This window comes from Bolinopsis microptera, chromosome 10, assembly GCF_026151205.1.
Source record: "Bolinopsis microptera isolate Bmic1 chromosome 10, MBARI_Bmic_1.0, whole genome shotgun sequence".
NCBI classification, from domain to species: domain Eukaryota; kingdom Metazoa; phylum Ctenophora; class Tentaculata; order Lobata; family Bolinopsidae; genus Bolinopsis; species Bolinopsis microptera.
In genome coordinates this window covers 9,130,740-9,149,141 of record NC_087081.1, presented here as the reverse complement: position 1 = coordinate 9,149,141, position 18,402 = coordinate 9,130,740, and the positions used below count along the sequence as shown (strand labels likewise).

Genomic DNA, 18,402 nt, shown 5'->3' with positions numbered 1-18,402 from the left:
TACTCAGTATTACAGCAGAAGATGTAATAGTACAAGATGATAACACATGTTTTAAGTGCAGTACAGGGAGTGTGTACCCAGTATTACAGCAGAAGATGTAATAGTACGAGATGATAACACATGTTTTAAGTGCAGTACAGGGAGTGTGTACTCAGTATTACAGCAGAAGATGTAATAGTACGAGATGATAACACATGTTTTAAGTGCAGTACAGGGAGTGTGTACTCAGTATTACAGCAGAAGATGTAATAGTACAAGATGATAACACATGTTTTAAGTGCAGTACAGGGAGTGTGTACTGAGCATTACAGCAGAAGATGTAATAGTACAAGATGATAACACATGTTTTAAGTGCAGTACAGGGAGTGTGTACTGAGCATTACAGCAGAAGATGTAATAGTACGAGATGATAACACATGTTTTAAGTGCAGTACAGGGAGTGTGTACTCAGTATTACAGCAGAAGATGTAATAGTACGAGATGATAACACATGTTTTAAGTGCAGTACAGGGAGTGTGTACTCAGTATTACAGCAGAAGATGTAATAGTACGAGATGATAACACATGTTTTAAGTGCAGTACAGGGAGTGTGTACTGAGCATTACAGCAGAAGATGTAATAGTACAAGATGATAACACATGTTTTAAGTGCAGTACAGGGAGTGTGTACTCAGTATTACAGCAGAAGATGTAATAGTACAAGATGATAACACATGTTTTAAGTGCAGTACAGGGAGTGTGTACCCAGTATTACAGCAGAAGATGTAATAGTACAAGATGATAACACATGTTTTAAGTGCAGTACAGGGAGTGTGTACTCAGTATTACAGCAGAAGATGTAATAGTACAAGATGATAACACATGTTTTAAGTGCAGTACAGGGAGTGTGTACTCAGTATTACAGCAGAAGATGTAATAGTACAAGATGATAACACATGTTTTAAGTGCAGTACAGGGAGTGTGTACTCAGTATTACAGCAGAAGATGTAATAGTACAAGATGATAACACATGTTTTAAGTGCAGTACAGGGAGTGTGTACTCAGTATTACAGCAGAAGATGTAATAGTACAAGATGATAACACATGTTTTAAGTGCAGTACAGGGAGTGTGTACTCAGTATTACAGCAGAAGATGTAATAGTACAAGATGATAACACATGTTTTAAGTGCAGTACAGGGAGTGTGTACTGAGCATTACAGCAGAAGATGTAATAGTACAAGATGATAACACATGTTTTAAGTGCAGTACAGGGAGTGTGTACTGAGCATTACAGCAGAAGATGTAATAGTACGAGATGATAACACATGTTTTAAGTGCAGTACAGGGAGTGTGTACTCAGTATTACAGCAGAAGATGTAATAGTACGAGATGATAACACATGTTTTAAGTGCAGTACAGGGAGTGTGTACTCAGTATTACAGCAGAAGATGTAATAGTACGAGATGATAACACATGTTTTAAGTGCAGTACAGGGAGTGTGTACTCAGTATTACAGCAGAAGATGTAATAGTACGAGATGATAACACATGTTTTAAGTGCAGTACAGGGAGTGTGTACTCAGTATTACAGCAGAAGATGTAATAGTACGAGATGATAACACATGTTTTAAGTGCAGTACAGGGAGTGTGTACTCAGTATTACAGCAGAAGATGTAATAGTACGAGATGATAACACATGTTTTAAGTGCAGTACAGGGAGTGTGTACTCAGTATTAAAGCAGAAGATGTAATAGTACGAGATGATAACACATGTTTTAAGTGCAGTACAGGGAGTGTGTACTCAGTATTACAGCAGAAGATGTAATAGTACGAGATGATAACACATGTTTTAAGTGCAGTACAGGGAGTGTGTACTGAGCATTACAGCAGAAGATGTAATAGTACAAGATGATAACACATGTTTTAAGTGCAGTACAGGGAGTGTGTACCCAGTATTACAGCAGAAGATGTAATAGTACGAGATGATAACACATGTTTTAAGTGCAGTACAGGGAGTGTGTACTCAGTATTACAGCAGAAGATGTAATAGTACGAGATGATAACACATGTTTTAAGTGCAGTACAGGGAGTGTGTACTCAGTATTACAGCAGAAGATGTAATAGTACAAGATGATAACACATGTTTTAAGTGCAGTACAGGGAGTGTGTACTGAGCATTACAGCAGAAGATGTAATAGTACAAGATGATAACACATGTTTTAAGTGCAGTACAGGGAGTGTGTACTCAGTATTACAGCAGAAGATGTAATAGTACAAGATGATAACACATGTTTTAAGTGCAGTACAGGGAGTGTGTACTGAGCATTACAGCAGAAGATGTAATAGTACGAGATGATAACACATGTTTTAAGTGCAGTACAGGGAGTGTGTACTCAGTATTACAGCAGAATATGTAATAGTACGAGATGATAACACATGTTTTAAGTGCAGTACAGGGAGTGTGTACTGAGCATTACAGCAGAAGATGTAATAGTACAAGATGATAACACATGTTTTAAGTGCAGTACAGGGAGTGTGTACTCAGTATTACAGCAGAAGATGTAATAGTACGAGATGATAACACATGTTTTAAGTGCAGTACAGGGAGTGTGTACCCAGTATTACAGCAGAAGATGTAATAGTACAAGATGATAACACATGTTTTAAGTGCAGTACAGGGAGTGTGTACTCAGTATTACAGCAGAAGATGTAATAGTACGAGATGATAACACATGTTTTAAGTGCAGTACAGGGAGTGTGTACTCAGTATTACAGCAGAAGATGTAATAGTACGAGATGATAACACATGTTTTAAGTGCAGTACAGGGAGTGTGTACTCAGTATTACAGCAGAAGATGTAATAGTACAAGATGATAACACATGTTTTAAGTGCAGTACAGGGAGTGTGTACTGAGTATTACAGTAATAGTACAAGATGATAACACATGTTTTAAGTGCAGTACAGGGAGTGTGTACTCAGTATTACAGCAGAAGATGTAATAGTACGAGATGATAACACATGTTTTAAGTGCAGTACAGGGAGTGTGTACTCAGTATTACAGCAGAAGATGTAATAGTACGAGATGATAACACGTGTTTTAAGTGCAGTACAGGGAGTGTGTACTGAGTATTACAGCAGAAGATGTAATAGTACGAGATGATAACACATGTTTTAAGTGCAGTACAGGGAGTGTGTACTCAGTATTACAGCAGAAGATGTAATAGTACAAGATGATAACACATGTTTTAAGTGCAGTACAGGGAGTGTGTACTCAGTATTACAGCAGAAGATGTAATAGTACGAGATGATAACACATGTTTTAAGTGCAGTACAGGGAGTGTGTACTCAGTATTACAGCAGAAGATGTAATAGTACAAGATGATAACACATGTTTTAAGTGCAGTACAGGGAGTGTGTACTCAGTATTACAGCAGAAGATGTAATAGTACAAGATGATAACACATGTTTTAAGTGCAGTACAGGGAGTGTGTACTGAGTATTACAGCAGAAGATGTAATAGTACAAGATGATAACACATGTTTTAAGTGCAGTACAGGGAGTGTGTACCGAGTGTGTACTCAGCATTACCTTCTACTGTACAGGGAGTGTGTACTGAGTATTACAGTAATAGTACAAGATGATAACACATGTTTTAAGTGCAGTACAGGGAGTGTGTACTCAGTATTACAGCAGAAGATGTAATAGTACGAGATGATAACACATGTTTTAAGTGCAGTACAGGGAGTGTGTACTCAGTATTACAGCAGAAGATGTAATAGTACGAGATGATAACACATGTTTTAAGTGCAGTACAGGGAGTGTGTACTCAGTATTACAGCAGAAGATGTAATAGTACAAGATGATAACACATGTTTTAAGTGCAGTACAGGGAGTGTGTACTCAGTATTACAGCAGAAGATGTAATAGTACGAGATGATAACACATGTTTTAAGTGCAGTACAGGGAGTGTGTACTGAGCATTACAGCAGAAGATGTAATAGTACGAGATGATAACACATGTTTTAAGTGCAGTACAGGGAGTGTGTACTGAGCATTACAGCAGAAGATGTAATAGTACAAGATGATAACACATGTTTTAAGTGCAGTACAGGGAGTGTGTACTCAGTATTACAGCAGAAGATGTAATAGTACGAGATGATAACACATGTTTTAAGTGCAGTACAGGGAGTGTGTACTCAGTATTACAGCAGAAGATGTAATAGTACGAGATGATAACACATGTTTTAAGTGCAGTACAGTGAGTGTGTACTCAGTATTACAGCAGAAGATGTAATAGTACAAAATGATAACACATGTTTTAAGTGCAGTACAGGGAGTGTGTACTCAGTATTACAGCAGAAGATGTAATAGTACGAGATGATAACACATGTTTTAAGTGCAGTACAGGGAGTGTGTACTGAGCATTACAGCAGAAGATGTAATAGTACGAGATGATAACACATGTTTTAAGTGCAGTACAGGGAGTGTGTACTCAGTATTACAGCAGAAGATGTAATAGTACGAGATGATAACACATGTTTGAAGTGCAGTACAGGGAGTGTGTACTCAGTATTACAGCAGAAGATGTAATAGTACGAGATGATAACACATGTTTTAAGTGCAGTACAGGGAGTGTGTACTCAGTATTACAGCAGAAGATGTAATAGTACGAGATGATAACACATGTTTTAAGTGCAGTACAGGGAGTGTGTACTCAGTATTACAGCAGAAGATGTAATAGTACGAGATGATAACACATGTTTTAAGTGCAGTACAGGGAGTGTGTACTGAGCATTACAGCAGAAGATGTAATAGTACAAGATGATAACACATGTTTTAAGTGCAGTACAGGGAGTGTGTACCCAGTATTACAGCAGAAGATGTAATAGTACGAGATGATAACACATGTTTTAAGTGCAGTACAGGGAGTGTGTACTCAGTATTACAGCAGAAGATGTAATAGTACAAGATGATAACACATGTTTTAAGTGCAGTACAGGAGTGTGTACTCAGTATTACAGCAGAAGATGTAATAGTACAAGATGATAACACATGTTTTAAGTGCAGTACAGGGAGTGTGTACTGAGCATTACAGCAGAAGATGTAATAGTACAAGATGATAACACATGTTTTAAGTGCAGTACAGGGAGTGTGTACTCAGTATTACAGCAGAAGATGTAATAGTACGAGATGATAACACATGTTTTAAGTGCAGTACAGGGAGTGTGTACTCAGTATTACAGCAGAAGATGTAATAGTACGAGATGATAACACATGTTTTAAGTGCAGTACAGGGAGTGTGTACTGAGCATTACAGCAGAAGATGTAATAGTACAAGATGATAACACATGTTTTAAGTGCAGTACAGGGAGTGTGTACTCAGTATTACAGCAGAAGATGTAATAGTACGAGATGATAACACATGTTTTAAGTGCAGTACAGGGAGTGTGTACTCAGTATTACAGCAGAAGATGTAATAGTACAAGATGATAACACATGTTTTAAGTGCAGTACAGGGAGTGTGTACTCAGTATTACAGCAGAAGATGTAATAGTACAAGATGATAACACATGTTTTAAGTGCAGTACAGGGAGTGTGTACTCAGTACTACAGCAGAAGATGTAATAGTACAAGATGATAGCACATGTTTTAAGTGCAGTACAGGGAGTGTGTACTCAGCATTACAGCAGAAGATGTAATAGTACGAGATGATAACACATGTTTTAAGTGCAGTACAGGGATTGTGTACGGAGTGTGTGGGGAGGCAGTACTACGTAACCACCTATCATCACCAGCTAGGGAGAGTGACACTTTGTCAGTGTCGTGTGTCGGTGGAGCATATAGTACCACAGATAGTGTCTTAGTGTACACAGGGGAGGGGGGCTGTTTGACTCTGCTAAACCGCCAGGCTACTCTACAACTTCACTGTTGGTTTGTAGTTGGGGAGCTCGCTTTGTGGTGATCCGGATTTGAAGCTGTGCGATATTTTTGTGGCATCTTGATATTTGAGAGTGTAGATTACAGAATATAAGTGGAGTAGTTGTACTTGTTAAAGAATCAGCTACTCAGGAGAAAAGTTGGGGAAACTATTATAATTATATTACTCACTAACTCACTAACTCATAGCCTGGATATTCAAAACATATTACTCACTAACTCAAACCCTGAATACAAAATTAATTACTTTATTGTACCGTCCAGTCAAAGATTCACTTCGCTTTTTTGGTGCGTCTATGGTATCATGTGCTAGAAAGTACCATGGAATTTTTCCATATTGTATAACAGCTCAGTTTATATTTAAATATAGTATTACATGTCATAAACCAGGGGGAGTGTATAACACCTTATTTTTATCAGGCAGCGGTAAACTGTATATAATGTAATATAATACCTTACAACTCTATCTATATCGGGATACATATCACGATACATATCACGATACATATCTTGATAAGGATTATAACATAATACATTGGGTGAGGGTTGAAGTATTGATAAACCAGACAAGCGGTAGGACAGATAACTGTTAAGTTGCTATTAGACAGTGCTACAGATTTAGTAGCACTCTGTAGGGTTTGTAATGTTCAAGGTGTGAAATGTACCGCCCTCTCTCTCGACTATGATAGAGGCCAACTATGACGTGTTTGGTAGCTGTTTTGTGTAAGTGATATGAAATCATTTCATTTGTAATGTTTCTATGTGGGTAAGTCCTAAAATGTGAGTTAACAATGTGGGTTGTAGTAAACGTTGAAATGTAGTTTTCTCCACATTGACTCAATGTAAATTTGCAAGATTTATTGAGTTTCATACCGCAGATCAACTCACTGATAAAAAATCCATTCTGATTATTGGTCCCTTAATGAAGGACTTAACAATCCCACTTTTAATGTTTCTTAAAACCACTAATCAGTAAGAAAATAACCCAACCTGTATAACAGTGTAATCAGCAGAGCCAAAGGACCCCAACTCTTCGTAGTAGTACCACTGCAACTTTACAGTCCCAATCAATAGGGGCTCTGAAATCTTGACATCACAACACAGACGACGGGCTGTGCCTTGTTCAATCCCTGAACATTATGTTCTTAAACATTGCAATGCTAAATGTTAAATTATAACTAAATACTTAATGGATATTCTGCAAATGTATCGACAGAAAGACTACAAATAAGGGAAAAAAACACGAGCATTAATTAAAAACAAGATCTTGTACAATGAAGTTTGTAAAGTACAACTTAAGTAACTTTAGTGTTTTAATAAACTTACACCACAAATATAGGTCACCAAAATTGTCTATTTCTTCTTGTTCAGGATGAGGTACCCATTCTCTGTCGAGAGGAAGAATTGTTAGTAAATTACACAACATTATGAACAGAATAAAAAATGTCACAAGAATGCCGGATTGTTGATTAGTAAAGAATTTTTGACAAACACAATGAGATGATTCAATGGATGGATGAATGGTACCGTTTAAGTTACCTGACAGATACATTTATTGACATAAGGTAAAATGAAGGTTTTAAAAAAAAACAAAATAATTATAAATTTTTTTTAAATTTCTGATTTTCTTTATCATAATTTCCAACAACACCATCTGCTATCTTGACAACATCCTTAACTTTTAATTACCTTCTAACTAGCATTAGATTCCTGTACTGACACTGGTAAAGTAGGTAGAGTATTATCAGGATTAGCTATCCTGTACTGACACTGGTAAAGTAGGTAGAGTATTATCAGGATTAGCTATCCTGTACTGACACTGGTAAAGTAGGTAGAGTATTATCAGGATTAGCTATCCTGTACTGACACTGGTAAAGTAGGTAAGTATTATCAGATTAGCTATCCTGTACTGACACTGTTAAAGTAGGTAGAGTATTATCAGGATTAGCTATCCTGTACTGACACTGGTAAAGTAGGTAGAGTATTATCAGGATTAGCTATCCTGTACTGACACTGGTAAAGTAGGTAGAGTATTATCAGGATTAGCTATCCTGTACTGACACTGTTAAAGTAGGTAGAGTATTATCAGGATTAGCTATCCTGTACTGACACTGGTAAAGTAGGTAGAGTATTATCAGGATTAGCTATCCTGTACTGACACTGTTAAAGTAGGTCTAGCTTACAAATGGTAGAAATATCGTACATTAAAGATATGTTCCAGCTGGTGCAGTGGCCCGATGTACATTATGACTTGGTAGAAGTATCTTGTACATTGTATACTAGTGTATACAGTGGGATACGGTGGCTTGTTAACCTTGCTTGAAGTAACCAGTACAGTGCAGAATCATGCAATCTGGCCTGGACTCAAGGATAAAAATCCCGGTTTACCGTACTCCCCTATCGAATAATAAAAATCTATTTTCCTTCCCCAAAACTGTACGGTAATATACAGTACCATGTACAGTACCATGTAAATTACTAAGAATCAGCTCATTTTCGGTTTGAATTACAGGGAACCACCTCTATTAGATACTACTGTATAAACCCATGTAGTAATGAGTCACAGCACGTCCTGCGTCCACTTATCACCTTGACAGAAAGTAATATCATTGTTATGTTCTAATCATGGTGTTCATAGAAACTTTCATAGTTTAGATACCAGGATGTTTGTTAGGATTAACATGGTGCTGTCTTGACCGCTTGTTCGTACAAAACAATTGTGACTTAAAGACGATAGCGTCCTATTATTATCACTTTTACTTACTCTCTGGGCTTATGAGACCTCACGTATCAGTATAAACACTGCGAAGGTAAAATAAAGGTGTAAATCCAATGAAGCATCCTATCAACAACTGGGTGGTGCGTGGGTATGTGGGAAATACAGACGGGTTATATACAATTACCAGTGTTACGATAGTAATTAGTAATTATAATTAGAACGGTTTAAATAATTACATAATTAGTAATGTCTAAATATAGTATGTGTAATTGTAACGTGTGATATTGTATTGAGATAGTTTGTGCAATTATAAATAGGGTAGTAGTATTATGAGAGTTATTGCATTTATAGCTAGTATGGATTAGAGATAAGATTGTGTTCGTTAAATAATAAATTATTCAGTTTTAAGACGAGTAAAGTGTCACGTGTGAGGCTGTATTTTATGACTTATTTATGACTTGTTTATTAGTTACGATGGTATGTACCTACGATATTTACAACATTTATCTGTTAAATATCATATTAAAGAAAAGAGAAGAATGGCGTTATTTTGTTATTACTTATAAGTTTTTTTTTACAGTATTTAAATTTTTAGTATATTTTGGTCGTCACCAATGTCATTATGGTTTACCGTCGTGTTTTGGTTCAGCCGAAATAGATTTGAATAGTGTTTTACACACAGTTTTCTCACTCTTGCTGCAGTCTCGTAGTGTTGAGTTTCATTAATATTTCCCTAATCTTCTTTAATCATGTTGTTGCCTCATTGTAGATATTTTAGTCTTGAGTAATTGTTATTGTAATACACTGATGTAAAATTTATTTGAATTCTGAAATGAAAAATTACCTTATTATAGTCAATAATATGATGTTTCCAGAATTTTTCTTGCGATTGCCACTCAAGCGTAATAAAACTTGATAATAAAGTTAAAACTCTGCCGAATATTACTGTACATGATGTAAGATACACAACCAGATCAGACCATACTCAGCCCATATAATACCACAATATACAGTACACTTGGATAATCAACACATGTAGCTTCAAGAAGTTCAAATTAGTGATAATTAGAATCACTTTCATCATTTCACTGATAATTTCTCTATTTCAACTTTTAATTACCCTGGCACACACTAAGTACACACACATTCACTAGCTTTGTCCGTAACAGAAAGAAAGCTAATTAAAAATGTAGTTATCCACTCCGGCTATAACCAAGCACTGTACCGGAACTGTAGTACCGGAACACTGGTATAGTAGGGATTTATATACATTATCGGTGGAGAGCGTGTATTTCACAGGAAAAATAAATGTAGAACATTGCAGCTGGGTGGCGCGGCGCACTGGCGGATACTTATGCACTTTATAACATGTTATTCTGTCAAATCATGTATATTATGTATAATATCATGTGCGGACAATCACCCGCCTATAATAATGTGTATACCAAGACTAAGATAGAGTACGTAACTTGTACACTTAGATCTTGTCGTGATAATAATTCAGAGAATAAATACAGTAAAAATATTACTGGTTCTGTTAAACATCTGCAGGACAGTTATCATCTCCTGGACTCTCCGCACATCTCTCGTGTCACGTGACAGATGTGAGGAGCGAGGTGGTCCGGGGCTATGACGCAGGGTTATAGTGTCACGTGATCAGGGTTATAGTGTCACGTGATCAGGGTTATAGTATCACGTGATCAGGGTTATAGTGTCACGTGATCAGGGTTATAGTATCACGTGATCAGGGTTATAGTGTCACGTGATCATGGTTGCAGCGGTCACGTGATCAGGGTTAGCTCTACTCTAGAACATGTTTACTGGATCCCATCCTATCACAGATCTCAGGGTTCACCCCGTCAAAACTCACACATGAGCTGGAATGTTGTGGAGAGGGTTTTAAACACAGAATTACAAAACGGCACGTTCTTTTCTGTCACAATCCCGTACGCTTTGAAGCCTTGTTGTAGAGAGAGAGAGAGAGAGAGAGAGAGAGGCGAGACAGCTGATAAATTTCCCCCTTTTCACTACAGTCACGGATGTAGACCAGAGTAAGGATACGTACCAGGACACCACGCGTTTATTATGTTTCCTGGATCCGGTCATATCGTTAGAAGCAGAACTAGTACTTACTAGTACTTACTCGCACTTACTCCTCGCGCTAGTAGTGGAATATTAACGTGTTCTTTGGAAACAGTGATGGCTAATCGCTTCGACGACAGCTCATATATGAACTGTAATTATAGCTACTCAGCGAAATATGACCAACGTTTGATGTCCAAACTTTGCACATAATCTACGGCATGAAATCTTGCAGTAATGATCGGATAATTAATGAGTTAATGATAATTGGTTTATTCCTTGAATACTTAACAATGTCACTGCTGTTGTTGAGTTAAAAATACACTGCGGTTTATTGTGGTGTGTACATTGTGCATTAAATATCACACGTTAGGAATATGTAGTCAAGCTGTAAATTAGCCGAACATTTCTTCTGCATGGCGGCAACAACTCAGGAAAGAAAAAAATTTCTCCTGCCAACGGTCGAGGAATTTCAATTCAGTGATTGGCCCGGAGGCCGATTAAGTGTTAAGAAAGAGGCTAATTGAGAAGAGTTCTCTGATTACCAGGCTAATCAAAGCTGTCAGTAGGAGATATCGGTTGTAAGCTTTTTACCCATCAGTTAAGGTTAACAAGGTAACCCTTGCTGACACGCGGCGCGGCTTCCCGGTCGTTAGCGGGGCTGTTCCGGCAGGTTGGGTTGCGGCACTGTGGCAGTAAGGTAGGTATTGTGGCTTTTAGACATTTGGAAATATTAATGTGCGGGTACTACTTCTCAACACTGGGTTCACAGGGCTTCTTGTTAACTATATCTTTGTAACGGGATATATAACTAGCGGGCTATAACACATTCTGCAGACTCATGTAAAGAGGGGGTATTAACTTGGAGAGTTATTATAGTTAGAAAAGTTTATACCTTGACAGGATATAATATTTTAATATATCCTATTATGTTTCCTTACTCAGGGCCAGGGGCATATCCTTATCATATATATTATTTATAATGAGTCATGTAAAACATTTCTCGTGGGGTATACTACGGGTTTACGGAGTGCGGTAAAGCGTGCGGTATAGAGTGCGGTATAGAGTCATGGAAATAAACGTGATGCATAATCCTGAGGGTGTATTAAATTGCTGTAAATTGTTGGGGAAATAAACTTACTGTGTTGTTGTAAGAACGGTTTGAGATGTCTTTCAAAGAAAATTGACGGGTAGAAATAATAACTTTAATACTTCCCATGTAAATCATCACGATGTGATCTGTTCTAATTACTAGAAATCTTACAACACTGAGAAGTATTATTATATCGTCCAGAAAGTTCCATCAACTTTATTTTCAACACTAACTACTAAGGTGAAACTCCCCGTGAAAGCCGTCAAAAGCTGACACTAGCCGCCTTTCACAGCGGATAACTTTGAGATACGTTACTTCACATTTACATAGTCATATCCGACCAACATTGACTTTGTCAATATCACGTTTTCATCCAGAAAGTCCATTTAACTTACTTTCCGACAATTTAGCCGCTGGTATTAGTCGAGTGACTCTACAACTGTAAGTAGGTAGGGGTGACCTTTGCAATTACGCGGCAAATTGATAAACCAACATTTAGACACGGTAACTGAGAGTTTGACAGACCAAAAACGGTGACGTATACCAAAACCGGATACACTGGTTCTACTTCTAGAAGATATAATATTATATCACATGATTCTAGAATATGTGTAGTTTGAGGCGACACTCCAGATGATGGCTGACAAACTCTAAAACTAGTCTAGTTTTGCTGTGAAACTAGTCTAGTTTCACAGCAACATATCAGTAACCACCAACATATCAGTATTACAGCAGAAGATGTAATAGTACAAGATGATAGCACATGTTTTAAGTGCAGTACAGGGAGTGTGTACTCAGCATTACAGCAGAAGATGTAATAGTAAAAGATGATAACACATGTTTTAAGTGCAGTACAGGGAGTGTGTACTGAGCATTACAGCAGAAGATGTAATAGTACAAGATGATAACACATGTTTTAAGTGCAGTACAGGGAGTGTGTACTGAGTATTACAGCAGAAGATGTAATAGTACAAGATGATAACACATGTTTTAAGTGCAGTACAGGGAGTGTGTACTCAGTATTACAGCAGAAGATGTAATAGTACGAGATGATAACACATGTTTTAAGTGCAGTACAGGGAGTGTGTACTCAGTATTACAGCAGAAGATGTAATAGTACGAGATGATAACACATGTTTTAAGTGCAGTACAGGGAGTGTGTACTCAGTATTACAGCAGAAGATGTAATAGTACGAGATGATAACACATGTTTTAAGTGCAGTACAGGGAGTGTGTACTCAGTATTACAGCAGAAGATGTAATAGTACAAGATGATAACACATGTTTTAAGTGCAGTACAGGGAGTGTGTACTCAGTATTACAGCAGAAGATGTAATAGTACGAGATGATAACACATGTTTTAAGTGCAGTACAGGGAGTGTGTACTCAGTATTACAGCAGAAGATGTAATAGTACAAGATGATAACACATGTTTTAAGTGCAGTACAGGGAGTGTGTACTCAGTACTACAGCAGAAGATGTAATAGTACAAGATGATAGCACATGTTTTAAGTGCAGTACAGGGAGTGTGTACTCAGCATTACAGCAGAAGATGTAATAGTACGAGATGATAACACATGTTTTAAGTGCAGTACAGGGATTGTGTACGGAGTGTGTGGGGAGGCAGTACTACGTAACCACCTATCATCACCAGCTAGGGAGAGTTACACTTTGTCAGTGTCGTGTGTCGGTGGAGCATATAGTACCACAGATAGTGTCTTAGTGTACACAGGGGAGGGGGGCTGTTTGACTCTGCTAAACCGCCAGGCTACTCTACAACTTCACTGTTGGTTTGTAGTTGGGGAGCTCGCTTTGTGGTGATCCGGATTTGAAGCTGTGCGATATTTTTGTGGCATCTTGATATTTGAGAGTGTAGATTACAGAATATAAGTGGAGTAGTTGTACTTGTTAAAGAATCAGCTACTCAGGAGAAAAGTTGGGGAAACTATTATAATTATATTACTCACTAACTCACTAACTCATAGCCTGGATATTCAAAACATATTACTCACTAACTCAAACCCTGAATACAAAATTAATTACTTTATTGTACCGTCCAGTCAAAGTTTCACTTCGCTTTTTTGGTGCGTCTATGGTATCATGTGCTAGAAAGTACCATGGAATTTTTCCATATTGTATAACAGCTCAGTTTATATTTAAATATAGTATTACATGTCATAAACCAGGGGGAGTGTATAACACCTTATTTTTATCAGGCAGCGGTAAACTGTATATAATGTAATATAATACCTTACAACTCTATCTATATCGGGATACATATCACGATACATATCACGATACATATCTTGATAAGGATTATAACATAATACATTGGGTGAGGGTTGAAGTATTGATAAACCAGACAAGCGGTAGGACAGATAACTGTTAAGTTGCTATTAGACAGTGCTACAGATTTAGTAGCACTCTGTAGGGTTTGTAATGTTCAAGGTGTGAAATGTACCGCCCTCTCTCTCGACTATGATAGAGGCCAACTATGACGTGTTTGGTAGCTGTTTTGTGTAAGTGATATGAAATCATTTCATTTGTAATGTTTCTATGTGGGTAAGTCCTAAAATGTGAGTTAACAATGTGGGTTGTAGTAAACGTTGAAATGTAGTTTTCTCCACATTGACTCAATGTAAATTTGCAAGATTTATTGAGTTTCATACCGCAGATCAACTCACTGATAAAAAATCCATTCTGATTATTGGTCCCTTAATGAAGGACTTAACAATCCCACTTTTAATGTTTCTTAAAACCACTAATCAGTAAGAAAATAACCCAACCTGTATAACAGTGTAATCAGCAGAGCCAAAGGACCCCAACTCTTCGTAGTAGTACCACTGCAACTTTACAGTCCCAATCAATAGGGGCTCTGAAATCTTGACATCACAACACAGACGACGGGCTGTGCCTTGTTCAATCCCTGAACATTATGTTCTTAAACATTGCAATGCTAAATGTTAAATTATAACTAAATACTTAATGGATATTCTGCAAATGTATCGACAGAAAGACTACAAATAAGGGAAAAAAACACGAGCATTAATTAAAAACAAGATCTTGTACAATGAAGTTTGTAAAGTACAACTTAAGTAACTTTAGTGTTTTAATAAACTTACACCACAAATATAGGTCACCAAAATTGTCTATTTCTTCTTGTTCAGGATGAGGTACCCATTCTCTGTCGAGAGGAAGAATTGTTAGTAAATTACACAACATTATGAACAGAATAAAAAATGTCACAAGAATGCCGGATTGTTGATTAGTAAAGAATTTTTGACAAACACAATGAGATGATTCAATGGATGGATGAATGGTACCGTTTAAGTTACCTGACAGATACATTTATTGACATAAGGTAAAATGAAGGTTTATTTTTAAAAACAAAATAATTATAAATTTTTAAATTTCTGTTCTTTATCATAATTTCCATCAACCCTGCTGCTATCTTGACAACATCTTAACTTTTAATTACCTTCTAGCATTAGATAATTGAAGGTCTGTGTATTCTGAACAGAGGGTAGCTCTTGGTTGGGTAACAAACTCAATACAGGGTTCACCACTACCTTGACAAGGTTGGGCAGAAGCAAGTTTATCGTTTGATCCTTCTGAAAACTTGATAGCACTTGCCACCAAAAGACATATCCATAACATTTTCTGAGTTTGGGATTTGTTAGATCAATCTTAACTTCAACATGCTGTATAATACTTTTAATTAAATCTTAACTATATTATAACTATGTTAAACTAATTACAACACTACAAATCTATTACATTTATTGAGAATTATGTAATGTAACGTGATGGAAATATTTTAAACGTGCATATCCTGTCCAAACCCAGGATGCACTACACGAAGAATTCGTTGTAAATTTGTTTGAAAAGCATTAATACATTCGCTAAGGATTGTAGAATCAAGAAAGAAGAGACATAACATGCGCTGTGTTCCTTGCTAGTGCTTCTATTAACCAGGACTTTTGATTCTACAGGCCCATTTACTTTCCCCCGATCAAAAGCATTGTATGTGAATCATTTTTATCTAGTCTTAAATATTTCGTATCAAAGCAGGGAGACAGCCGTCAGAGACCATCGCTGAAGGAAGACGATTTTTGAATTTGAAACGCCCTGAGATTAGTTTTCAATAGCAAGTATTCATATGTTATAATTATAAGAATATAATAGTATGTCACACCTATTTAACTGTTACGTTTGAGTAGTCGTGCCATGGCCATGGCTAAATCTAACTAGGACCAGTGGTGCCGATTAACATTTAATAGGTGAGTCTAAGTGACACAAATGGAAAATTTTAAGAAAAGACGGATCAAAACACAGATCCAAGGACAAGGAGACCCCACTGCAGGACCATACATGCTATTGGCTTGTGCATGGCCCAAAAGGTTCCAGTTGTCCAGGAAACTGTACGTAGCTGGTCAACTAGTTTTGAATTCAGACTAGGCTTGATGAGTTCTGGGGTTTCTAGAGTAAGATTTGATGGTGCCAGGTTTGTTCAGGCGGACATGGAAATTATGCGATGAATATATAATAGGTATATAAAAATCATATCAATATAAAAATAGATCCAAAAATAGATCCAAAGATTCACACGGCAGTCAGGGAACTTCCAGACAGGATGCTTTTGAAACAGGTATAATTAGCGCTTTTGTAATTAATTGTATGCAAGGGATGGGATGCTGATCAACTAAGCTGGTTCAATGCCCCAGCTAGTTCCATCTTAGACGACAACTCCATCTGTCAAATTATATGTTTAGAATCATCCATGACAATTGTCCTACAAAATTTATGAACAAATTTAGTTACATATCAGGAGGTAGTAGGAGCGGCGAAAGCTGCAACCTATATGTTAATATAGGTCACATAAAAACTTTCAATACTTGGGGGCAGAATGTTGGAATAATGTTCCAACAGATCTACGAAATCTGCCCGATGTTAAAAGCTTTAGTGATTCGTATAAGAAACAGCTACTCTCATCTATAACAACAGACCCTAATTATACCGTCGACAATTCATATGACAAATTTTACACTGCAATCATAGTCGACGATAACTAAGTATCTTCTATTTCTTTTAAATCTGAGGCATATATAATTGAAGTGTCGAAAGGATATTCCCTTTTTTACCACCTTACCATTCTGATTGATTCTGCACATGACTGACATGTTTTAACTGGAGAAGGGGTTCGCACAGTGGTAGTTTTATAAACCACTTTTAATTTATTGACCTATTATACCTAGTGGTAGTTTTACAGACCACATTTAATTTATTAACTTATTATACTTAGTATTTATTTTTGGTGACTGTATCACCCAGTACAGTTTTAACATTTGATAATTGTACAGTTTATTGACGACACATTGACCGAATGTTATTTTATATTCTAATTTATATACTAGATATTTTATTTATTTTCCAACAGACGACAACTTCCTGTTTTTTTTTCCCTTCTATATTAGTTACTCATATCTCTTGTACAGACTGTTCTACAAGGACATTGACAGATGATACTCATATTAGGCATTCATTATTGCATCTAAATTATTTCACTTGCATTAGGTTTAGAAATTTATTCTCTGGTTAACAGATTTCAAATATCATATTATTTGATTGGTATTCGATTTCTGATTATTTCCCTAGGAATATGATTATTATATCTCAATTTGGCTTTAGGTAGGGTGCCCCGCTAAAAGAACTGGATTCTTCCAGGAAGCATCCCGTGCACAGAGCTTGGTCTACATATAATATGTTAAATTATTAACCATTCATTCTGTATGTGCACGAAAATTTATTTCAATCAATTTAGGGGGAGCCACTCAATTTCACGCCCAGGTGTTGTCAATTGCTGGGTTTCAAGTAAAAGCTCTTTGATACGGCTCTTGATAATTGAGATGGTAATACTTGGTAATACTGCAATGGCAACGAGGACAAAAGAGCCACTAACCGTCACATGCTGTCAAAAATGCTGGTTTGAAAGATATGAGTTTGAGTTATTGGCGGGAGGACTGGCAGCAGAGGTCCAAGTATTATCTGATAACGGTGAACTAACCGTGATGCGAGAAACTGGCTATCAAGAAGAATTTAGCGTGCTTTATTGCAAGGACAGATGAACATTATATACAAGCTGTTGAAGTCATTAACCGTTAAAAAAATGGAAGACTGCAGCTATGAGGAATGCAAAAAGTTGATATTAGATCACTTGGCCCCGGCTCCGACAAAGTTTGCACAAAGGTACAAACTGAGAAGTTGCGTGCAGGAGGGCGAGGAATATACAGCAATTTGTCTCAAGACTTAGGACCATCTGCATCGCAAACGAATGCGATTTTGCTAATTACAACGAGGCAATACTGGATCAACTGCTCGCTCGCGCTGCTTGTTATATATATTGAATATTGATTGTTATTATTATTAATTATTAACGTTATGTTCTTCCCTAGCCTCTATGATTACGTGTTAACAGATTGTTTTATTTCTACTCTTACGCTACTACACGAGGGAGGAGGAAGTGTTAAAATCAGTTTGAACTCAGACAGAATGAAACCAAAGCTAAAGGGGGCTTTTTTTTCTGAATTTGTAT

The 18,402-nt window shown here is 36.9% G+C and overlaps 1 protein-coding gene across 5 annotated transcripts in view; it reads right to left on the bottom strand.

Moving 5' to 3' along the window:
* Positions 1-15,513, bottom strand: part of LOC134822467 (mast/stem cell growth factor receptor Kit-like) — a 63,884-nt gene extending 48,371 nt beyond the window's left edge. For 3 of the 5 annotated variants that reach the window (XM_063833566.1, XM_063833567.1, XM_063833568.1), the window contains exons 1-3: positions 15,289-15,466; positions 14,933-14,994; positions 14,597-14,736 (exon numbers count right to left, since the gene is read on the bottom strand). Coding sequence is in view for 1 of the 5 variants with exons in the window: in XM_063833565.1 (XP_063689635.1) it covers positions 14,597-14,736; positions 14,933-14,994; positions 15,289-15,467 (381 nt within the window). In the remaining 4 variants the exon portion in view is untranslated. Of the gene's footprint in view, positions 1-6,906; positions 7,047-7,242; positions 7,301-14,596; positions 14,737-14,932; positions 14,995-15,288 lie in introns of those variants that run through there. The other 2 variants (XM_063833565.1, XM_063833569.1) reach the window with 2 other exon arrangements.
* Between the last annotated feature and the right edge of the window lie 2,889 nt (positions 15,514-18,402).